The sequence below is a fragment of the Triturus cristatus genome, chromosome 10, assembly GCF_964204655.1.
Source record: "Triturus cristatus chromosome 10, aTriCri1.1, whole genome shotgun sequence".
Classification (NCBI taxonomy): Eukaryota; Metazoa; Chordata; class Amphibia; order Caudata; family Salamandridae; genus Triturus; species Triturus cristatus.
The window spans coordinates 1,231,510,565-1,231,526,457 of record NC_140593.1 but is presented as its reverse complement, the minus strand read 5'-3'; the positions used below and the strand labels follow the sequence as shown (position 1 = coordinate 1,231,526,457).

At 53.4% G+C, this 15,893-nt stretch overlaps 1 protein-coding gene across 6 annotated transcripts in view; it reads right to left on the bottom strand.

Moving 5' to 3' along the window:
• The window catches only part of PFKFB1 (6-phosphofructo-2-kinase/fructose-2,6-biphosphatase 1), a 193,397-nt gene that overhangs the window by 113,495 nt on the left and 64,009 nt on the right, over positions 1-15,893 (bottom strand). The window contains exon 1 of one of the 6 annotated variants that reach the window (XM_085629837.1): positions 1,781-2,218. The exons of 4 other annotated variants lie outside the window; for them this stretch is intronic. In XM_085629837.1, the coding sequence (XP_085485963.1) occupies positions 1,781-1,871 (91 nt within the window). In that variant the 5' untranslated portion in view covers positions 1,872-2,218. Of the gene's footprint in view, positions 1-1,780; positions 2,219-15,893 lie in introns of those variants that run through there. One more of the 6 variants, XM_085629834.1, reaches the window with a different exon arrangement.

Here is a 15,893-nt window from a genome sequence, read left to right as displayed (position 1 = left end):
ATCCCCTTGGAGCTTGGAGCTCTCTGGTAGGCTCCTGAGGTCATCGCCCCTGGGAGCTCTCTGAGGCCCCCCTGGATGCACTGATATCCCCTGGGAGCTCTCTGGTGGGCTCCTGAGGTCACCACCCCTGGGAGCTCTCTGAGGGCCCCGGGATGCACTGATATCCCCTGGGAGCTCTCTGGTGGGCTCCTGAGGTCACTGCCCCTGGGAGCTCTCTGAGGGCCCCGGGATGCACTGATATCCCCTGGGAGCTCTCTGGTGGGCTCCTGAGGTCACCGCCCCTGGGAGCTCTCTGTGAGATCCCTGGATGCACTGATATCCCCTGGGAGCTCTCTGTGGACTCCTGAGGTCACCGCCCCTGGGAGCTCTCTGAGGGCCCCCTGGATGCACTGATATCCCCTGGGAGCTCTCTGGTGGCCGCCTGAGGTCACCGCCCCTGGGAGCTCTCTGAGGGCCCCGGGATGCACTGATATCCCCTTGGAGCTTTCTGGTGGCCTCCTGAGGTCACCACCCCTGGGAGCTCTCTGAGGGCCCCGGGATGCACTGATATCCCCTTGGAGCTTTCTGGTGGCCTCCTGAGGTCACCGCCCCTGGGAGCTCTCTGAGGCCCCCCTGGATGCACTGATATCCCCTGGGAGCTCTCTGGTGGGCTCCTGAGGTCACCGCCCCTGGGAGCTGTCTAAGGGCCCCCTGGATGCACTGATATCCTCTTGGAGCTCTCTGGTGGGCTCCTGAGGTCACCGCCCCTGGGAGCTCTCTGAGGCCCCCCTGGATGCACTGATATTCCATGGGAGCTCTCTGGTGGACTCCTGAGGTCACCGCCCCTGGGAGCTCTCTGAGGGCCCCGGGATGCATTGATATCCCCTTGGAGCTCTCTGGTGGCCTCCTGAGGTCACCGCCCCTGGGAGCTCTCTGAGGCCCCCCTGGATGCACTGATATCCCCTGGGAGCTCTCTGGTGGCCTCCTGAGGTCACCGCCCCTGGGAGCTCTCTGAGGCCCCCCTGGATGCACTGATATCCCCTGGGAGCTCTCTGGTGGCCTCCTGAGGTCACCGCCCCTGGGAGCTCTCTGAGGGGCCCCTGGATGCATTGATATCCCCTGGGAGCTCTCTGGTGGACTCCTGAGGTCACCGCCCCTGGGAGCTCTCTGAGGGCCCCGGGATGCACTGATATCCCCTGGGTGCTCTCTGGTGGCCTCCTGAGGTCACCGCCCCTGGGAGCTCTCTGAGGCCCCCCTGGATGCACTGATATCCCCTGGGAGCTCTCTGGAGGGCTCCTGAAGTCACCGCCCCTGGGAGCTCTCTGAGGGGCCCCTGGATGCATTGATATCCCCTGGGAGCTCTCTGGTGGACTCCTGAGGTCACCGCCCCTGGGAGCTCTCTGAGGGCCCCGGGATGCACTGATATCCCCTGGGTGCTCTCTGGTGGCCTCCTGAGGTCACTGCCCCTGGGGGCTCTCTGAGGGCCCCGGGATGCACTGATATCCCCGGGGAGCTCTCTGGTGGACTCCTGTGTCTTTGCCATCCGAGCGGGACTCTCTAGGGGTCTCCTGTGTCCACTGATTTCTCCTGTAGCTCTCTGAGGGTCTCCCGGGGTCACCGCCACCCCATAGGAGCTCTCCGAGTGTAACCCACCCTGTACTCGAGCGCTCTGTGCTCTTTCCACGCACCCTCTCCGCCCTCCTCTCATGCTCAGCTTACAGTCAGTCAACCCCTGCCACCAGATGCCAGCGCAGTGGACAGCGCCTGGGGGCCCTCCCCGCCCCCAGAAGCCCCCACTTACAGCCTCGGCGCTGGGTCAGCCGGTTGCTGGTGTGCGGGATCCAGATCTTCTGCAGGGGGGTCTGCGTGAGCTCCCCAGCCCGGAGGGACATCCTCGCGGCTGCCTGGTGCCGCTCCTCTCTGCTGCTGGCACCTGGGGCTGCTTCTTGGCGCCTGTGCTGGTTGGCGCTAGGCAGAGCCTGTTGGCGCTGAGGCGGTGCGCACTGGCCCTCGCTGGGGCTTCTTGGCTCCGTCGATGTCTCTCGGTGACACTTCCTGCTGCGGATTGGTCGTTTGTTTTCGGTGGCCGAGCTTAAGACAAACTTGGCCCCAAAGCACTTCACAGAACACTGGAAGAGGCAGCGGCCCCAGATGTGGGCTCTGCCTGCACTGGACCCGGCTGCGGGCACGGCTCGGAAGCCTTCGGCGTCAGAGGGCACGCGGGTGCGTGTCGGGGCTTGCCACCACTCCCTGGACCTTTGGGGGTGGGGGCTGGCTAAAGTTTACTGGGTCTGTTTGACCCGCAGTGATACTGGCCACTACTCAGTAGCGCTTCCTATCTCTTGTTAGGGTCTGTGAAGCTTCTTGGCGCTCTAAGGTGCTGGCTGCTGCTCTCTGGTGGCCCCTGGTGGTGCTCATTCATCGTCCACTGCTGCTCTCTGGGCTCGAGGCGGTGCTGGCTCTCACCGGTGCTGGTTGGTGTTTTCCGTGGTCTCACTGGGGCTCACAGATGGTGTTAGCGCGCGAAGCTGTTTGCTTCTGTGCATGAGGAGGGCAGGACATTGTTGGTGCTATCTGCCTCCCATGTGGTCATGCGCTGGCTGTTGGCTTGGGTCTGTGATTGTTTGCACTGTGTTGGGGTTGCTGGTGCACGCCAGTGGCTGTTGGCACTGTGTTGGGTGTTGGCACAGAGGTGGTTGCTGGTGCAAGTCAGTGGTTGTTGGCAGGGTGTTGGCACAGAAGCTGGTGCACGTCGGTGGTTCTTGGCACAGAGATTGTTTCTGGTGCAAGCAGTGGTTGTTGGCAGGGTGCTGGCACAGAAGCTGGTGCACGTCAGTGGTTGTTGGCACAGAGGTGGTTGCTGGTGCACGTCAGTGGTTGTTGGCAGTGTGTTGGCACAGAAGCTGGTGCACGTCAGAGGTTGTTGGCAGTGTGTTGGGTGTTGGCACAGAAGCTGGTGCACGTCAGAGGTTGTTGGCACAGAGATTGTTTCTGGTGCAAGCAGTGGTTGTTGGCAGGGTGCTGGCACAGAAGCTGGTGCACGTCAGTGGTTGTTGGCAGTGTGTTGGGTGTTGGCACAGAAGCTGGTGCACGTCAGAGGTTGTTGGCAGTGTGTTGGGTGTTGGCACAGAAGCTGGTGCACGTCAGAGGTTGTTGGCACAGAGATTGTTTCTGGTGCAAGCAGTGGTTGTTGGCAGGGTGTTGGCACTGAAGCTGCTGCACGGCGGTGGTTCTTGGCACAGAGATTGTTTCTGGTGCAAGCAGTGGTTGTTGGCAGTGTGTTGGCACAGAAGCGGGTCCACGCCGGTGGTTCTTGGCACGAGTCGATCACGCAGGTGCACCAGACCTCCCTGTGGTGAGTGCTCACAGTTCTCGTGTCCGCTGGTGCACTCCTCGCTGGTGCGTCTTCGAAGTTGGTGTCTCTTGGCAGTGTGTGTGGCTTTCCTTGCCCTGGGTTTGCACTTGTTTGAGCTCACTGGCTCCTCTTGGTGCCAGCGTTACCAAGCGGCGGTCGTTGGTTCTTCCCCGCTGTGTTCAGAGCTCGCAGCGTCTCCATCAGTGTGGCTGGGGCCACTTGTGTAGGCGCTATCTGGCTTCTGTGCGGGTTGGTTCTGTTGGGCACGTCTTGGCGCTAGTAGCTGCCTCCGTGCCACTCTTTCATCACCGGCTCCACTGTGCACGTTTGTAGTTGGCACTGGTTTGTTTTTAAATGGGGGTGGTTCTCAATCGTTAGCGCTTCGAGGGGCTCAGTGGCACTAGTTTAGCTCCTCAGCTGGTTTCACTTCCGCAGATAAGACACTTCTTAGCGCCTCATCCAGGCTGGTTGGCCTGGTGGGCACTGGTTAGCGTCTCCCCGGAGCTGCTGGCACTGGCTGACACTAGTTTAGCGCCTGGATGCGATGCCTCTAGCTCACACACAGTTCAGGCCGGTGGGCTCCTCCCCGCACAGGGTGCGAGTTCCCGCTCTAACGCGTGCCACGAAGCCCCAGCAAGCAGGGGAGGCGCCGGGTGAGAGTTCAAGGCAGGCTGGAGGTCGGTGCCCTCGGAGGAGGCTGTGATGCAATGTGTGATGTGAGGCAAAGGTGGGGCTCCCTGTCCCTCCCGGCCGCCGGCGCCTGCTCACCGCATGTTCACAAGGGGGCTGCACTGCTGGGGCTCCTCCCCCTGGTCAGACTGGAGGCAATGCTGCACCCCCCTTCCCCGCTCCTCCCAGGATCCGGCTGTATGCACTGCTGCCCCCCCCCCCCCCCCCCCCCAGAACCCGGCTTATGCACTGCTGCCCCCACCCTCTCCTCCCCAGGACCCGGCTGTATGCACTGCGGGGGCCACCGGCGCCTCCCCACCCCTCCCCAGAACCCGACTGTGTGCACGGTGGTCACCCCAGCCCCTCCTCCAGCTAGCTCCTCCTCCCGGGAAGCTGCCGGCGGGGCAGGGAGAATGCAGATTAGGCGCTACAAAGGCCAGCCTGTCCGCTAGAGCGGGTCACAGCCCCGTGGGGGAGGGGAGCAGACGGACGCGCCGTGTGATCTGTGGACAGAAGCACACACGAGGACCGGGCGTCAGTGGTAACTCCCACTCACCCACGGCAGTCACCAATCTCCGCATCATCAGGAGTAGGGGTGGGGTGTACCACGGCTGCCATGGGTAGGGGGGGTTCATGTGTGTATTTATTTATGCGTTTATGTAGCGCGGATATTACCCGGAGGTGTCAGAGCGCTTTACAATAGATCGAACCTACATGAGACATTCCAAGTAAAGGTGGCGGGTGACAATATGTATATCTACTACGGTTACTCATGGTGGAAGTTACATATTTACAAATTACATGCTCATTACAGATTACATATTTAGAAACGTTAAAGCAGTTATGGTTACATAAAAACATTCCATAATTTCAGAGTTAAAGCAGAGAGGTCGTCATAGCTCTCGCGCGCATCCGTCTGTGACGCAGCCGGTGCTCATGTAAAGCGCCCGGATACCTTCAGCTCGAGTTCACGCTATAAAAAAAAACTCCCCCCCAAAAAACCACAGTCGGGGTCACGCACTTGGATGTGAGGGCCAGGCCTGGCAGGGAGCTGGCCGAGGAGGGATTATTGGGAAAAATGTCTTTGGAAGTTTTAAGGTCCCTTTTGAAGAACCGGACGAGGTGGTGGTGCGAGAGGTGGCAAGTTCCAAACCCTAGTCACATCACCTGAGGCAGATTGCAGCCCAAGCTTTCTCTCATTTGAAGGTTGGCGGGAGATTTCCAGCATTTCATGAGGGTTTAGAGCCGCCTGCTATCTTGCCTTTGTTTGCCAAGTCGCGAGGGCTGGAGGTGTGCATGGCTGTGTGGGGTGATACAAGCAGCCTTGTATGGAGTCCTGGCTTTGGTAGGAAGCCGGCGATGAGTTGTCTGCATTGGGGTGAGTGGCCCCGTAGACGGAGTGCGCAGCCCAGCGGAGGGTGGATTTTAAAGGAGATTGGTGGATCCTTGGAAGGCCGGCATGGAGAGGATTCCAGCAGTCCAGTCTGGAGAGAACCAAAGGTTGGAGCAGAGTCTCCAAGCCTCGCTCTGGAATCCAACGTCCGATGCCCCAGAGAGGCCCTGGTCTTGATTTGGGAATGGAGCTTGAGTCTCTTGTCCAGGATGACACCCAGGGAATTGGTGGTGTCAACCATGGGAGGTTTGCAGCTGAGAATGTTCAGATTATCGATCCAAGATCATACGGGCGGCGGAGAGTTTGAGATCAGAAGGAACTCAGTTTTAGAGGGAGTCAGTTTTAAGTGACGAGACGTCATCCATTCCAGGAAAGAGCTGAGGGAGGTGTCGAGAAGTGAGATGTCGTGTGCGGAGGACGCCTTGTGATGTGTCATCAGCCTAGGGGTGATAAGGGATCCCGGCCCCTTTTAAGGGGCTCCTAGTAATTCAATGTAAAGAATATATAGGGTCATAGCTAGGATAGCGCCTTGAGGGACACCTTGATCCATCGCCTTTGGAGATGATAGTTTTCAATTTTATTCATCTGAGATCTCTCCGTGAGACAAGATTCAAACTATTTAAGCACTACGCCCTCAAATCCCATCCTTTGTTTTAGTGTGTTAGGAAGTGTGTGGTGGATTTCAGTGTCAAATGCTGCAGAAAGTTCCAGAAGGATAAGGAGGCAGGAGCTGCCGAGTCTAGGGCTCGAAGGGAATCGTCAATAGTGCTGTTTCCGTGCTGCGGCCTTGAGTGAAGCCGGGTTGAAATTTAGCAAGAAGGTTGTTGTGTTTGATATGTGGAGTGCGTTGCTCCGCTGCACATCTTTCAGTGAGAGAGCGAGGCTGGTGATAGGGCGGAAGTTGTGAAGGTCCTTCACGTCAGCGGAGGGTTCCTTTAGTAGTGGGGTGACCTGACCCGTTCTGAGCACAACAGGAAAGGATCCTTGGCTAAGAAAGAGGTTCATTCGATCTGTCCAGTGGGGGAGCGTGTGGGGGCAGTGTTGCTTGGCATAGGGTCTAGCGCATGGGTACTCACCGACTTTCTCTCGGGGGCCAAGATTACAGTCTGGTTTGTGGCCGAGGGCCGCAATGAGGGGCCTGCAGGTGGGGGCAAGGGCGGTGGGGACAGGGCTTGCAAGGGAGGGCTAGAGTAAAAAAATATATCACCAACTTTTCAAAACATTATTAGACACTATTTATACTACCCAGTGTTAATAGTTCAGGAAATCTCTTCCCAAGTAGGGTCTCCCCAAAGATACACAGCACACACTTTGTAAACATTTTTTACACTATTAGCACTTCACAGGGGCATTACACCATCCCATCTGTAACAAAATCTAAAGGGAACAGCTGTTTTGTCTCCTGCGGTGACCATAGTTAAGGCATCTATGTAAAATTCAGCAAGCAACCGATTAAAGAGGCCCAGAGGCTCACGTGCAAAGACATAATGCATTCATGTTACAGAGACAAAGACAACAAGCATTTGCAATGCAATAGGTCTCGCATTTACGCGAGTTTGAGCTATTGACATTGCAAATGACAATGCCTTTTATTTTTGTTTTTTGAACATAAATAAAAGCATTGTCATTTACATTGCCAATTGCTTAAACTCGTGTAAATGCGAGACCTATTGCATTGCAAATGCTTGTCTAATGGGTCGATAAGGTGGGGCAGACTGCACGAAGCAAACCAGCACATAAATTATAGAAAGCCCATGTAAACATGATCCTTACAACATTGACTGTTAACCCAGGCACTGTTTGCTAAGCAATTTCTTTTTTAAACTAAGAGCTTCAAAAGTATCCCAGACAACGATCAAGCCAAGAAATGCAAGTTTTAACAACAAGTTGAAATTATAAGAAAAAGGAATGTGCCGGTGCACAATAAATCTCATGTAATGGAGGCTTCATTTTGAAAGAGTTGATAAATCATCACAAACTCTAACAATATGATGAGAAGGACATGGCGAGTGTTTGTTTTTAAGTCAGAAAGCAATCTGGGTTACATTAGAACAAGCGGCCCTGCGGCCGCGAAAGTGAAAGTGATCGCGATCAAACATCAAAGCGGCCGTGCGGCCACGAAAGTGAAAGCAAATGGTGTGCAGGCTGCCAAATGGTGCGCGCGCCCGGCTTACATGCACTGTATTTGGAGGCCTGAAAGCACTCGTTTGCACTTCCAGATCCCCCATTTACAAAAGCTCTCGCGAGAGCAGCGCTAAAGCGCTGGGTCAGGCGAGACCTAAAAATGGAGAAAACATCGAAAATAGGGAGGCAGTAAACAGAGCAAAAGGAGAGAGAAAGGTAATAGGGAAAGATAAGATGAGTAAAGATAGAAAGATTGGAGGCAGAAAGCAGAAAGGACACATGGGAAAAGGCAAAAAGAGAGGGTAGAAGTAAGAAAATGTGAAAGGAAGGAAGAAGGGTAAAAGAAGAAAGGAAGACATGGGGCAAGAATGAATGGAACTATGGATGAATGGATTGATGGATGGAAGGGTGTTAGATAGACTGGTGGATGAATGAGTGAAAGGACGGCTAAATGTGTATAGAATGGTGAAAGGATGAATGGAAGTGTGAAATGATAGAAGAATGGAGAAGTGTGAGGATGCATGAAAGGAGGGTGGGTGGAACTATTCTAGGAAGGGTCGCTTTTCTCACTCTGTGTCAATAGAGGTTTGGTTATAAGTGGGGGGTGCTTTCATTTTCTGGCTGCTTATTTGCTAACACAGAAGTGTTGCCTCAGTCCCCCTCTTTGATCATAAGTTTGACTTCTCCATTTTATATATCAGTGCACGTGACCATTATAACCAGTAGTATTTTTACAAAAAATGCAGGAGCTGGGCAGGTATGAATTTGGCACCGATGGTGGATAACGGGCTGTATTGAAACCACATCTCGAAAGAAATACCGGCTGAATGGGTGCCCCCATCCAGCAAGGAGGCGGTTAAAACAGGACGAAGGGATAATGTGCAGAGAGAGAAGATGCACGAGGCCTCCTCCCTCTTCCCTTTACAGTCTCACAAACACCAGTTACACCGGGAGAGGAAGCTAGGAATATGCTTGGGTTTCCTTCCGCTCAGCACTAGTCTCTTCAGGTCACCAATGAGTCGTCGCATCCGCCCCCAGCTTTAAAAACATCTTCTCATCCTGAGATCATTGGCTGGTTACGTCACCCAGAAACGCTTCAGGTGGTTTCAGAGACTGTCACTACCCCAGGGGTCTCCAGAAAGTGTTGTTTTTTCATCCCTGGACTTTGCGGTGTCACTCGGAGACGCTACCCCATCATTGTACATCAAATCCTTTGCCACTGTGCCCTCCTGTGCCCATTTGACCCAAACCTATACCAAATAGGAAGCGCTCCGTAAATCGAGGAGGGCCGCTAGAGCATGCACAGTGAAGCGCTATCGCGCATGCTCCAGCGGCCCCCTTTGTGTTTACTGGCCCTACTGTAACACACTTGTACGAGGACATTGACTGAAAAGGTCTGCGGGCCGCCAGGGAAGGTCTGCCGTGCCGCTGGCAGCCCGCGGGCTGTACTATGAGCGCTAGAGAATGGTTCGCAGGTTTTGTTCTCAAGATGTTCTTGAGGACGCCCTTCTCAGTGATGACGTTTAAACTGTGCCCGGAGCCCTTGGATTTGCGTCCCTCATGTGGGGTTGGATGTGTATCTTCTTGATCAAAGAGTGATTTCACTTTCTCATCGAAGATTTGTGTAAATTCTTCTGCTTTCTCGGATGGGTTTCAAATTTGGTAGTTGATCATGAGGGGGCATTGCTGGTGGTTTTGATTAGGTCAAAAAGTTTCTTTGGTCTGTTCCTGGCAGAGTCGAGAAGGTTTCAAAAGTGATTTGATTTTTCGATAATGATATGTTTGTAATAACGCGATCCAGCGTATCGGGGGTATGAGAGATAATTGCCGGAGGGCGACTGTCTCTATTTCTTCTCCAGAATTCTTAGATCTTTCCTTCCGCCATAGAAGGACTTATTGAACCATGGGGTAGAGGGAGTGGGCCTTTTCTTCCTGCTTTGTAGTGGAGACACATTGTCTATTAAGACAGATGATCTGGTGAAGCAGCGAGCAGTCAGGTCCTTGACGTCAGAGTTGGGCTGATGTCTGGTCGTACCTTCTTAGCGGCGCTGCTGAGAGTGTTGAGGTCGATGTTCTTTGTGTTGCGGAACCAGGTATTTGCTCTTTTTGGCTGGCCCAGGAATGCGACATGCAAGAGGTGAACCAAGAAAGGGACGAGGACGTGGTTGGACCACCCTACTGTTATAGGATCATCTAGAGCCGGTCATCTCTGGAAATAATAAGGTAAAGCGTGGAGCTCACGGAGTGTGTTGGCTTAGATTTGTGTTGCAAAAGATGATTTCCAGAGAGAAATGTGGCAAGCTGGTTGGCAGCCGAGTTTTGCGAGGCCCCCCAGTGAAGATTTAAGTCTCCTAGAAAGATCAGCTTATCGCTTTGTGAAGATTGGTCACTTGCGGAGTCATTGAATTACTCAGTGAAGGTGGAACTGTCGCCTGGTGGGTGGTAAAGGGCGTTAATCCTGATAGGGGAGTTGTGGTGCGCATGAAGGTCCAGAGTGAGGCATTCACGTGTATAGAAAGATACTAAGGCGTTCCCTGTATCGAACGGTGTTTCGGAGGATGGCAGCGACGCCTCCCCCAACTCCACCCAGCCTATCATTCCCGATAATGCAATAGTCCGGGGGGAGCCGAAGATCGAGAATTGTGCGAAAAGTGTCGTTGAAGCAGGTCTCGGAGGGGATTAGCAGGTCGTGGTTGTAGGGATGTTATCTGTAATTTCCAGCTTGTGTTATATTTTGCAGCTCTGCAGTTGTGAAGCATACAACGCCGCTCTGAGGTGACTGCTTTGGTGTTCGGGTGTCAGGGATTTTAATGACGACAGGAATGACGTTCCTTAAGGTCGGTGCCTGGGTTGTAAGTGGCTGGCGTTTGGATTGGACCCGGGATACGGTGCGTGTAAGGCATTGTTTTGTGTTGTCTACAGAGGAGATGGTGAGGGAGGTAGAGGTATTATAGCGAGGGCTCCCGGTTTTATGGTATATTTTTTTAAACATTTCCGTGTGTATTGATCCATATGTATTTTTTGACCACTTTATCTGTATTTATCCATATTTACTTTGTGTTTTGCGGATAAACGAAGCTGTAAAACTGTACATTTCCAGATTTATTTAAGTGATAGACGCGCACTCACGCTTAGACCTCTGTCGTTTTTACCTACTTGAGCTGCCATGTATTACATAACAATCCCGCCACTGTTCAATACGAGCATTATACCACAAATGTACGTTGACATATGCGTTATGCGAAATTGCATCCTGTTTTTACATTCCCCGTGCTGTGCATCTGCTCAGCTGTTGGTCTACAATTGATGAAAGACAGCCCGAGAGTCCCTTAAAAGAAGCCCCATTTTAGGAATGAATCCACTCTAAAAAATAAATGCAGACAGAAAACACCTTTATAAAATGGAAAACTGGGATCCTTGACTGTAGCTAGCAAGGAAGTGAGTCCTTTCAGTTTGGGAGAGAATGTGCGCATGTCTTTTGGGACGCAAGTGAAGCGCACTCCTTGGGTTTGAGTTTTTGGGGTATTGTGTTCCCGCCAAAGGGAGTAAGGAGTCGTATACCGTGGACAGTCTAGCGCTTAAGTGGGGGATAGTAACTTCAAGCCGGGAGATTGTGGAGTTGGGGTGGCCTAGTTTGTTATTGAGGGTGTGCACAGCTGTGCAGGGAATATTATGATGCTGGGTAGGGCCGTGGGTTCTGAGGGGAGTTCTTCTTGAAAGGCAGAGGTGGGGTGGGGTAAGGAGATGACGGGGCAATATATTGTGGGGTGGAGGGTGCAGAGTCAAGTGGGGTTGGTTGGAGATGAGAGTGGGCGCTGCTGTGGTGTGAGTGCAATTCTCTGGGCATTCATTGGGAGAAACAGGACGGATGTGGGGGCCTGTTCATGTATGTACATGGGACGTACCTGGGGTCTGTGCATGTGTCGGATAGGAGACCCGTGCACACGTGGCAGATATGGGGCCCATGCATGTGTGTACATGGGCGGGTGTGGGGTCCTGTTCATGTGTGTACAGGGGAGGGAGGTGGGGACCCCTGCATGTGTGTGTGTACACGTGTCGGATAGAAGGCCTGTGCATGTGTATGTACATGTGACGGATATGGGGTTGTGCATGTGTGTACATGGGCGGGTGTGGGGTCCTGTTCATGTGTGTACAGGGGAGGGAGGTGGGGACCCCTGCATGTGTGTGTGTACACGTGTCGGATAGAACGCCCGTGCATGTGTATGTACATGTGACGGATATGGGGCTGTGCATGTGTGTACATGGGCGGGTGTGGGGTCCTGTTCATGTGTGTACAGGGGAGGGAGGTGGGGACCCCTGCATGTGTGTGTACATGTGACGGATATGGGGCTGTGCATGTGTGTACAGGGGACGGATGTAGCGATCTGTGCATGTGTGTGTACATGGGACGGATCTGGGGGCGCGTACATGGCGGGCACGTGTTCGTGTCATACATTCCCTCCTCACCCGTCCTCCTCGATCCAGCCTCACAGCTGAGGTGTGCTCTCTTTCTGACAGAATAAACAGGTAGAAAGGTGCCTTCAAGGGATTTGTTTGGTAAATAATTTGTATAATTTCGATTCTTAATTAAAGGTAGGGCAGTTATATACCTACAAATTTATTAATTATCACTTTTTCAATACTTAAATCACCTTAGTTTGTCAGAATCAGGATTGAATAAGGTGTGAGTGAATCATCACATATTAACCTGAATACAATAAATTCAATAAACCAAAAGGAGGAGAAACAAGCGTGTGTATATATAAAAATTGAATTTATATTTCTAGTTCAAAAAAGGGTACTTCAAATTACAACGTATTGATCTTAAATGTTGTCCCTATGGCTTTTTATGGGGGCAACATTTATATGACTAGATTTCATTATTTTCTTCTATTTTTGCAAACAAAGACACGTTAATGTTCTGGTGCCCTCATTTCAGTTAAATACTACAATATTCTTGGCAGGACTAAGCTAAATATCCTGACTATTTGCACTGGGATAGTGTCAAGATACTAAGATATATATACCTTGAGGTCTGGAATAGATTGAAAATGTTTATTAACAACCTCTATAAATGTTGACAATCACACTGTTTTCCAGAGAAATGGCTATATATTGTTGTGAAAAAGTGTTGGATCAATTTGAAAGTGAAGGCATCAAATATTGAAATATTTCCTTTCACTGTATTTAATTGTTGTAATTTGAAGTACCCTTTTTTGAAAAACTGATTTAAGTATTGAAAAAGTGATAATTAATAAATTTGTAGGTATATAACTGCCCTACCTTTAATTAAGAATCGAAATTATACAAATTATTTACCAAACAAATCCCTTGAAGGCACCTTTCTACCTGTTTATTCATATTTGCCCGAGCCCTCAAGGGTATATTGGGTTGTCCACTGCACTTACCTCTCTTTCTGACAGAACATGTCTTTAGCGGCGCATGTCTAGGAGTCGGCAGGTCTATGAGTGTATTTATGGATTTGCACGTTTTTTAATATTTTGATTTGGAAAACAGCAATATTTTGGTCAGAAACCTATCGGGGCAGGGCGTTCCTTAAGGGCGGGCGGTGACTAGATTAGACAAACGAACAGTTAATTGCGCCAGCTGCTGTGAGGTTGTGGAGCCCCCTGTCTGACCCGAGGCGAGGGCCTGTAGCCCCCTGCTGGGCCCTTCCGGGACTTTAGAGGTACCTCTAGGACAGGGGTAGGGTGGCACTCACCCCTGACCCTTCCGGGCTCTTACATGCAGGCGTACCTCTAGACCAGGGGTAGGGCGCGAACTCACTGCTGAACCTTCCAGAAAACCGTACATACAGACGTACCTCCAGGCCAGGGGTAGGGTGCTACTCACCGCTGAACCTTCCAGAAAACCGTACATACAGGCGTATCTCCAGGCCAGGGGTAGGGTGCTACTCACCGCTGACCCTTCCAGGACCTTACATACAAGCGTACCTCCAGGCCAGGGGTAGGGTGCTTGTGAGACCGGCCTCGTGGCGTGGGCCCTCCCGACCAGCAAGTTACCCTACAACCACGCCGAACCTCGTGGACACGGCCTTCTGGCTCCCGTGGGCCAATATCCCGAGCGCCGACCAGATCCCCAACACGCATGCCCGGCCGAGGGAGAACGAAACCCCCACCCCAAACCAGACCGAGAGGCGCCGACCCTGTCACACCTCTGGTCTCTCCCCCGAGGGAGGTTTCGATCGACCACCAGGCCCCCGGTGAGCGGGCGCCTCGCCTGCTGGTTGTCTGGAGTCCCTCCCAGACCCACCTGAACAGATCAAAGGGCCGAGCGACAGGAAACCCCGACACACCGCCCCCCAGGCACCAGACCCCTCTCCGCGAGGACTCCGGACTTCAAAGAGGAGGGGGAGTATAACAAGGGGTGCGGAAAGGACGGGAGCAGAGAAGACCTGGACTGACGAGAGCCTGCTGACCTGGTCGCGGCTCGATCGCTCACCGAACAGAAGAACGCTACCCGAACTCTGAACCACCTGAGCCCTGCGGACGCTGTCGCGGCTCCCCGAACTCTGAACCATCTGAGCCCTGCTGACGCTGTCGCGGCTCCCCGAACTCTGAACCATCTGAGCCCTGCTGACGCCGTCGCGGCTCTCCGAATTCTGAAACATCTGAGCCCTGCTGACGCCATCGCGGCTCCCTGAACTACGACCCTCCGGTGCCTGCTGAGTGACTCGCGGCCCGCTCCTCCAAGAGAATCGGCAGAGATTGCCGAGAGAAGCAACATCCCCTCAGCTCGAGGATTGAGTGCTGTGCGCCGGATACCTCGCAGAGACACTAATTCAAAGACTGTCCCGCTACCCCTTTCCCTCCTCACGAGATCGCTGCCGCTTGTGGCATTAATTCTGCACCTGCCTGCCGGATCATAAAGATCCCTGACAACTACCGATAAAAGCATATTGTCTTATAACGACTTACTGTGTGGTGTCCCTCTATCCGAAGAGAGAGTAAGCGCAGCGTGTGCGATCCTAGGTGCGAGACCCTTCCAGGAAGGGCCTCCCTGCTCTTGCTCGGCCTAACTCTGGGTAAGGTGGGCCTCCGGGTGGTCGGGAACGCATTCCGCAGCCTCCCCGGGGAACGCCTTCCAACAGTGCTACTCACCGCTGACCCTTCCAGAAAACCGTACATACAGACGTACCTCCAGGCCAGGGGTAGGGTGCTACTCACCGCTGACCCTTCCAGGACCTTACATACAAGCGTACCTCCAGGCCAGGGGTAGGGTGCTACTCACCGCTGACCCTTGCAGTACCTTACATTCAGATGTATCTCCAGGCCAGGGGTAGGGTGCTACTCAACGCTGAACCTTCCAGGACCTTACATACAGACGTATCTCCAGGCCAGGGGTAGGGTGCTACTCACCGCTGACCCTTCCAGGACCGTACATCCAGACGTATCTCCAGGCCAGGGGTAGAGTGCTACACACCGCTGACCCTTCCAGGACTTTACATACAGATGTATCTCCAGGCCAGGGGTAGGGTGCTACTCACCGCTGACCCTTCCAGGACCTTACATACAGATGTATCTCCAGGCCAGGGGTAGGGTGCTACTCACCGCTGACCCTTCCAGGACCTTACATACAGACGTATCTCCAGGCCAGGGGTAGAGTGCTACACACCGCTGACCTTTCCAGGACCTTACATACAGACGTATCTCCAGGCCAGGGGTAGGGTGCTACTCACCGCTGACCCTTCCAGGACCTTACATACAGACGTATCTCCAGGCCAGGGGTAGGGTGCTACTCACCGCTGACCCTTCCAGGACCTTACATACAGACGTATCTCCAGGCCAGGGGTAGGGTGCTAGTCACCGCTGACCCTTCCAGGACCTTACATTCAGACGTATCTCCAGGCCTGGGGTAGGGTGCTACTCACCGCTGACCCTTCCAGGACCTTCATCCAGACCTTCATCCAGACGTATCTCCAGGCCAGGGGTAGGGTGCTACTCACCGCTGACCCTTCCAGGACCTTACATACAGATGTATCTCCAGGCCAGGGGTAGGGTGCTACTCACCGCTGACCCTTCCAGGACCTTACATACAGACGTATCTCCAGGCCAGGGGTAGGGTGCTACTCACCGCTGACCCTTCCAGGACCTTACATACAGATGTATCTCCAGGCCAGGGGTAGGGTGCTACTCACCGCTGACCCTTCCAGGACCTTACATACAGACGTATCTCCAGGCCAGGGGTAGGGTGCTACTCACCGCTGACCCTTCCAGGACCTTACATTCAGACGTATCTCCAGGCCTGGGGTAGGGTGCTACTCACCGCTCACCCTTCCAGGACCTTCATCCAGACCTTCATCCAGACGTATCTCCAGGCCAGGGGTAGGGTGCTACTCACCGCTGACCCTTC